This window comes from Helianthus annuus, chromosome 2 (genome assembly GCF_002127325.2).
Source record: "Helianthus annuus cultivar XRQ/B chromosome 2, HanXRQr2.0-SUNRISE, whole genome shotgun sequence".
In the NCBI taxonomy this organism is placed as follows: domain Eukaryota; kingdom Viridiplantae; phylum Streptophyta; class Magnoliopsida; order Asterales; family Asteraceae; genus Helianthus; species Helianthus annuus.
Genome location: NC_035434.2, coordinates 127,637,373 through 127,645,216, shown reverse-complemented (window position 1 = coordinate 127,645,216; position 7,844 = coordinate 127,637,373). Strand labels below are relative to the sequence as shown.

Below are 7,844 nucleotides of genomic sequence, written 5' to 3'. Positions count from 1 at the left end.
GTAAGTTGACCCCCCCCCCCCCCCCAGAAAAAAAAAAAAAAAAAAAACTATTTCTTGTTCTTTTGTTTTGTGGATTGTTGATGGTTGGCTGCTAAACTTTGAGGATTGCTCTCCGACACTATTTACGAATTGGCAATTATGTTAGGCTTTGAAAGAATGTAAAGTGCTAGTCAGTGGCGAATCCAGCCAGTTTTTTCACTGGGTTCCTTTTTTTCCAAATCATACAAGGTTTACACTACAAAAAAACGTTTTTTTCCAAAGCATACAAAAAAACGTTTTTTTCCAAATCGACTGGGTTCCTGGGAACCCGTAAATAGCCTCTAAATCCGCCTCTGGTGCTAGTTTCGGCTATAATATTATGGAATTCAACAAATATTATATCATTGAATATGCATATATGATTTAATCTTTTTTAATTGGAAATGGCTATAAATCGTATTCAGTTTGTAAAATTCATATTCGTAATAATATAATTGAACAGCTTCATTGATAAAAAATAAAATTTTGAATTAAAAAATTTGTGGATAAAAACTTAAACGATTAATTAATCTTGTTGTCTAAAATAGTGAAGTTAATTAAAATGTAAAAACAATCTATTAGCATAAGAACCATCCATAATAAAAGTTTATTTTTCGAAAATAATAAGTAACATCTAAAATAATAACTATCTCTACCTTATTTCATAATAAATTTATTTAGTTAATGATATAATTACTGTCCATAGTTAATATCTAAATATATATTGTTTTAGTTTTAATATCATTACTTAATATGAGAGAGAAATGAAAAAAAAAATATTGTTTAGTAGAAAAGAGACGGGGAAATAAGGGTGATAATATACCACAGAGTGACACATGACCTAAAAGATTTTAATTTATTCTTTAGTATAGATATAGATATAGATATAGATATAAATACAAATTTCTTATGCAATAAGTTAAACAAATACACAAAACACAAAGAACTTGTTGTTAGTGCATACATCTGTCGACTTCGTCTTGTATCGTGTCTTAGTCTTAGAATGTTAGATTAGGGCTCATTGTACGAGATTTCCCGACATGTCCGTATGTAGGAAACTATTAGTTCCGCTTATGTGTACATGTTCGTATGTGGGAAACTATTAGTTCCGCTTATGTGTACATGTCCGTATGTGGGAAACTATTAGTTTCTCTTATACGTACAATAGGGGGTTTCGCTTTTGTGTACATGTCCATATAAGCGAAACCTAGTCCCTATATATACCACATAAGCGAAATCATTTGGAACATTCTTGTTTTCCATTCTGAGGTGCTGCCGGTGTGAGATTTGGTTGTAAACGCTGTTATATAAATCAAAAGTGTGATTTAAGTGAAGATCTAGCTGTTTCTACGTCAGGTACTTGTTTTCCGCACCTGTATCTGATCAAAACTCCTCTGATAGACTCGTTCGGGTCAAAATTCGATCCTTCACTTGTAATGGTTCAGATGAGTATTAACTAACCCATCTACATTCATTGTTTGGTATCCCAAAGAGTCAATTACTCCCTCAATGTTCATCAAGATGCAGATACGTTAAAGTTATGAAAGAAGAAAGCATTCGTGGGCTGCTTTAACAATTATGAAGGTTTAAAAAGTGCCCATACACTGCAATCACAGGTTAGGGGTCAGGGTGGTTTCTTGAGATTCACTGGTGGTTTAAGTTTCATAGCGACGTTCAATGATGAAAATACTATATGTTGGAATTTTTGGAGGGTGCAAAACTGGTGTGGGAAAAAGATTTGACTGACCTTCAGGTTTGGGATGGACAAGTATTACCATATCAGAGGTTGGTATGGCTATCGATCAAAGGTGTTCCATTGCAAATATGGTGCAGCAAAGTGATGAAGGATATTGCTGGAAAGTATGGTAGGGTTGTTAGCAGTTCCACTGCAGATGCATGGGACCTTAACTTAGCAATGGATATGGTTGGTGTCCTTGTTAGTCATGGTAAAAAGGTGGAAGAAAAGACAACAGTTACGTGGAAGGGAGTTAGTTTCGAAGTCTGGATATCCGAAATGGATGAAGCATGGTCTCCGGGGTACATCACGAAGTGCTGGGTAAATCAGGAACCGGGCTCATCGTCACATCAGGCTCCGAGTATACCGGAAAAATTAAATGCCACGACAAACTCTCCGGCAGGGATGGGGGAGTCAGTTCAAAAGTCTCAAGAGGAAAATGAGAAGTTGGTGAACGAAAAGACGGGGAACGAAAAGCCTCATGGGGAAAAAGAAATTTCGAAAGAAACAAAAAGTTTAGATGTTGAAGAAGTTATTATGTCAGAGAATGTACTGACCAAAGAAGTTAATGCTGGGGTGGATCCCAATACGGTTATTAACGATAAAGAAAGGCACATGGATGAACACGTGACGGAATCTAGTTTACAATCCAGTGAAATAGGGGATACAAGTAAAAAGGAAGTTGATAGTGGGCCGGCCCATGAAAGTAACATGGATCAAGATGCTAAGACCCAGAAAAAAGGAAGAGAAGCCTGATAGGGGACATAAGGGGCCTGGCACTTAAGCCCAACAATTAATTGAGGAAAACCAGAGGTATTGACTTGAATATAGATTTATCGGATGAATCCAGACTTAACCCTAGAAAAAGAGTTACCAGAAAGAAAATCAAATTGAGAAAGAACAATTCAGAGGTAAGCAAGTAAGGGTAACATAAGAAGGTTGGGAGAGTATGGGTTACTCGCTGGAGGACGATTTCGAATCGGAATGGGAAGAAGATGCAAAGTCTGATACAACTCTTGTACCAGATTCAAACTCCGAAAGCAGTAAAGAGGTCCTGAATGCCGATGAAGTAGCGGATGAATTAAGAGGTACCAAAGAAGTTGGAGTTATTCTAGGTGTCGATTTGACCAAAGGCATCAACCAAGTTGAAAAGGTCATAAACGAGGAACAGGTGGATGCATTAGGAAAATGAATCGGGCATCCCTAAATCTAAAAGGCGCAGGAGGACCAGGGAAGGCGTCGTTAGTTAGAAGTGATTAAAGAAAACATGATAAGTTTCTTAACATTACAAGAAACACAAATGAGTAACATAACGGAAGCAAGAATTCGGAAATTCTGGGATGGAACGGCCATGGAATACGTTAAAGTAGATACAACGGGAAGATCAGGAGGTTTAATTTCAATGTGGAATCCAGGTATGTTCAAAAAAAGCTCGGAATTGGTAGACCAAAATTTTATAATGGTAAAAGGGGAAATAATTGGAGATGGGGTAGAGTTAACTGTGATTAATGTTTATGCTCCTAATACTGGGTTGGAAAGGAGACGTGTTTGGAATAGATTACTATCTATCCGTGATGAGGTGCAAGGATTATGGATTCTAATTGGGATTTTAATGAAGTCTGTGTACCCGAAGACAGGTGCAATTCAGTTTTTGATAGCAATAATGCATCCCATTTTAATAATTTCATTGGGGCAGCGGGTTTACTAGAGTATCCGATGGCGGGAAGAAGATTTACTTTCTTGTCTGGCGATGGTAAAAAGATGAGTAAGATAAATAGAGCTTTAGTAAACAACGAATTCATATCGAAGTGGCCAAATGCAACATTTAGAGCTTTGGAAAGAACATTATCAGATCATAGTCCGATCATATTAGCCACTGAGACCACAGACTTCGGGCCTATTTCATTCAGATTTTTTAACAGCTGGCTAGAGATACCGGGGGTGGAAGAGGTGGTTAAAAAGGGCCTGACATATCATGGGAATGCACTATTTAAAGATCAGTTGCTGGGTTATAAGCTAAAGGGGATCAAGGAGGAGATCAAAATATGGAGAAAAGCCTGTAAGGAAATTGAAGAGAAGGAGTACACGGAAGCTATTCGACCAGGTTAAAAGGTTGGACGCAGTGGCTGAAGATAGAGGATTGGAGGAAAATGAAGTTGAACTTTGGAGAACAAGCAAAAACAAGGTTAGAGAGTGGTTCAGGAGGAAAGCCAAGGATATCCAGCAGAAAGCAAGGAGCAGGTGGATATTAGATGGGGATGAAAATTCTAGATACTTCCACACAATTGTCAACTGCAACATAGCAAGGAATAAATTAAACGGGCTATGGATCGACGGAAATTGGATTACCTGTCCATTGGTTATTATGAAACACATCCAAGAAAATATGAAAACGAAATTTTTGGAACCTGTGGAATCAAGGGCGAGAATACCATCGGATGGTTTTTCGAAGATTTCGGAGACAGAGGCAAAACAGTTAATTGCTAAGTTCTCTAGAGAGGAAATAAAGAAGGCTGTATGGGATTGTGGATCGGATAAGGCTCCGGGGCCCGATGGTATTACTTTTGCGGTAATTAAAAAATTCTAGGTAGAGTTTGAAGGACCGGTGATGGAGATGATGGAACAATTCTACATACATGGTTCGATACAAAAGTCGTGCAGCGCCTCATTCATTTCACTGATCCCAAAGGTAAATGATCCAGTAACCTTATCCGATTTCAGACCCATTTCACTAATTGGATTCATAAACAAGATCATATCTAAAGTACTCGCCAACCGGTTGAAATGAGTGCTTGGCGTATCATTTCTCATGAACAATCCGCGTTTGTTGCTAACCGGAATATAGTCGATGGACCTCTGATGGTTAATGAAATAGTATCATGGGCAAAAAAGAACATGAAAACGATTTTTCTTTTTAAAGCGGATCTAGAGAAGGCGTATGATACTTTGAGCTGGAAATTTTTGATCTCTGTCCTTACACATATGGGGTTTCCGGCTAGGTGGAGAAATTGGATTATGGGTATTTTATTCTCGGGTAAAGCCTCGGTCCTGGTTAACGGGTGTCCTACAAGTGAATTTCAATATAAAAGGGGATTAAGACAGGGAGACCCGTTGTCCCCGTTTTTGTTCACGATTGCGATGGAAGCCTTACACGTACTTATGGTGAAAGCAGTGAGAACAGGAGTATTCAAGGGTCTAAAATTACCAAATAACGGTCCATGTTTATCACACTTATTCTATGCAGATGATTCGATCTTTTTGGGTGCGTGGGATAAAGAAAATCTGAAGTCTTTACGTAGAATAATGAGAATATTCTTCTTGGTCTCAGGCTTGAAGGTAAATCCAAATAAGAGTTTCCTGTATGGGATGGGTACAGATGTAGGGGAAATAACAACCATGGCTAGCATACTGAAGTGTAAGACGGGTAGGCTTCCGTTTATGTATCTTGGATTGAAAGTTGGCGCGAGTATGAATAGAGTATCTAATTGGAAAGAAATAATTGACAAGTTCAACAAGAGATTGTCAAATTGGAAGGCTAAAATGTTATCTTTCGCTGGGAGACTCATGTTAGTTAAGTCGGTATTGGGAGCATTACCAAATTACTTCTTGTCTTTGTATAAAGCTCCAAAGAACGTGGTAAAAATACTTGAAGGAATTAGAAGACGGTTCCTATGGGGAGGGTGTGGAGGAATAAATAAAATCTGTTGGGTAAAATGGGAAAAGATTGTGACGGCAAAGAAAATGGGTGGGTTGGGAGTTGGCGGCATTAAAAAGATGAACATGGCACTTTTAATAAAGTGGAGATGGAGATTCAAAGAAAAACCAGATCAGCTTTGGGCTAGAGTCATAGTATCAGTTCATCAAAATAGAAGGGTTGCCAACAGTATTCCGATAAAGAAATCATTAGCAGGGGTAGGAAAGCAATCGTGGGAGTTGAAGAAGAATTCAAGAAAGTAGGAATGGAGGTGAACAGGGCTCTCAGATGTAGTGTTGGTATCGGAGATAAAACGTTGTTTTGGATGGAACATGGGCTACAGGTCGTCCGCTAAAGGAGGAGTTTCCACGTCTGTTTTGTTTGGCAAAAAGTAAGATGAACAAGGTTAGACAGAATTATATAAGTAATCAGAATGGGATTCTTTGGGATTGGAAGTGGAGTAGGCTTCCAAACTGTACCGAAGAGAAAAATGAATGGGAAGAACTAAGGACTTTACTTTTAAAACAATCATTGAGTGATAATGAAGACATTTGGAGATGGAAGGAGAATAAGGAGAGGGGATTCGCTGTAAGAGAGGTTAGGAAGGAATTGTATGGTACAATTGATATAAACACGGTTCCAGGCGACTTTGAATGGAGCAGAATTGCAATAGCAAAAGTGAACTTATTTTTTTGGAGGGCAGTGGAAGGAAAGATACCAACGTTGACTGCGTTAAGAAGAAGGGGATTACAGTTGGGATCGGACTTGTGCATGGTTTGTGGTTTAGAACCTGAATCGGCTGACCATATTATTATACAATGCCCGGTTGCAAAAGAGGTGTGGCTACAAATCTGGGTGTGGACCAAAGTACTATTTCGTGATCAACAGGAGAGTATGAAAGCAAGATTTCAAGAAAAAAATGATTGGCCCGAAAGGAAGGTTAAAATAATATATGCCATCCACCTTTTAATGGCATGGTATCTATGGAGAAATAGAATTAACAAAGTGTTCAACAACAAACTCACGAACCCAAACAAGATATTGGAAGAGATCAAAGAGGAGTCTTTCGATTGGATGAGGACTAGAGCAAAGATCATGGAACTAACTTGGAACGAGTGGAAGAATTTCACGTTTACGGAATAATTAGTCTCACTAGATTGAGTTTTAACTTTGTCGATCCTTGATGTATTTTCAGAAAATTCTGGATTGTATACTTGACTATGAAAAGGTGTGTCATATAGCATCTTGCTATGTGTCGTTTTCCTTTTCGGTTTTGAATAAATCGGTTTGTTGTTGTTAAAAAAAACATAATCATCATACTAATTAATATAGTTATCACCTTTACAAGCATCTCTTCTAATAATAGAGATCATCACTACAGTGCTTATCTCTAATATGTTAAAGATCATTTAGTCATCATCTTTACAAGCATCTCTTCTAATAATAAGATCATCACTAGTGCTTCTGTAACACCCCAACTCAGTTTAGGTTGACGTGTCACTTATACAATATATCAGTGGTCAGAACATCATTCCATAAACTATAAAACTTTACATTATTTCAATAAAGTCAAAATCGCGTACAAAACATTTTAATTTTTTTTTATGAAAATCAATGTGCGTCTTTAATCTCTCGAGCCATCCATCCAAGTCTTCCCAAATAATCCTTGCAACCTAACATACATAACAAGGAAAATGCACGCCTAAATAAACGGGGTTTACTCGGTGGGACAACAACAATATAATATACAATTTTCTAACAATATCTATATATATATATCAAACAATATACAGTCACCTTTAGTACGTCACATTCAGTAGTTCAGTGCATAGTCAGTTCACATTCAGTGAGCCACATAATCACATTCAGTAGTCACCGTTCAGTGTGACACAATCAGTAGTTCAGTGTGTCATAATCAATATTTGCTAAAATAATATAACTATATATATAAATATCATAGCACAAAATCTTGAATATTATATAAGCATGCACTAACGAATCTAAATCTCCAACCACGATGGGTTTGAAAGACTATAGACCGATCAATCTAATCGGGGTTATAAGCAAAACGATTTCTAAAATTCATGCAAATTGCCTCAAGAAGGTAATTGGTTCTATCATCTCGAAAAATCAGACAACTTTTCTCAAAGGTAAGTACATCCTTGATAGCCCCTTTGTCACACCCCAACCAATGGCCAAACATCGGAGTGAGACGAAAACGAGATTGCTCGAGACTTCATAACATTATTGCGACAATATTTAATTTAAAACCGATTTGTTTCATTGATAAAACTTGTCAAGTACAACATACGAAATCATATTACAACATTGAAATTTCAGAATACAACATGTTTAAAACAATACAACAATTTACTATAACACAATACAACAACAATT

The 7,844-nt window shown here is 37.4% G+C and overlaps 2 protein-coding genes across 2 annotated transcripts; both read left to right on the top strand.

Moving 5' to 3' along the window:
- The first annotated feature begins 3,343 nt into the window (after positions 1-3,343).
- LOC118485705 lies at positions 3,344-4,340 on the top strand. The gene is made up of 2 exons (XM_035982112.1): positions 3,344-3,812; positions 3,877-4,340. Exons 1-2 carry the CDS (start codon positions 3,344-3,346, stop codon positions 4,338-4,340), a joined length of 933 nt encoding a protein of 310 aa, XP_035838005.1.
- A 1,503-nt stretch (positions 4,341-5,843) lies between these two features.
- LOC110895549 lies at positions 5,844-6,590 on the top strand. Its single transcript, XM_022142875.1, has one exon. It carries the CDS (start codon positions 5,844-5,846, stop codon positions 6,588-6,590), a length of 747 nt encoding a protein of 248 aa, XP_021998567.1.
- Positions 6,591-7,844: the final 1,254 nt, after the last annotated feature.

Bases quoted from the DNA above. Each gene is read 5' to 3' on its own strand.
- LOC118485705 (XM_035982112.1), top strand. From the start codon at position 3,344: ATGGATTCTAATTGGGATTTTAATGAAGTCTGTGTACCCGAAGACAGG. The intron at 3,813-3,876 runs GTAAGGAAATTG...GGTTGGACGCAG, and splicing joins CAAAATATGGAGAAAAGCCT to TGGCTGAAGATAGAGGATTG.
- LOC110895549 (XM_022142875.1), top strand. From the start codon at position 5,844: ATGAACAAGGTTAGACAGAATTATATAAGTAATCAGAATGGGATTCTT.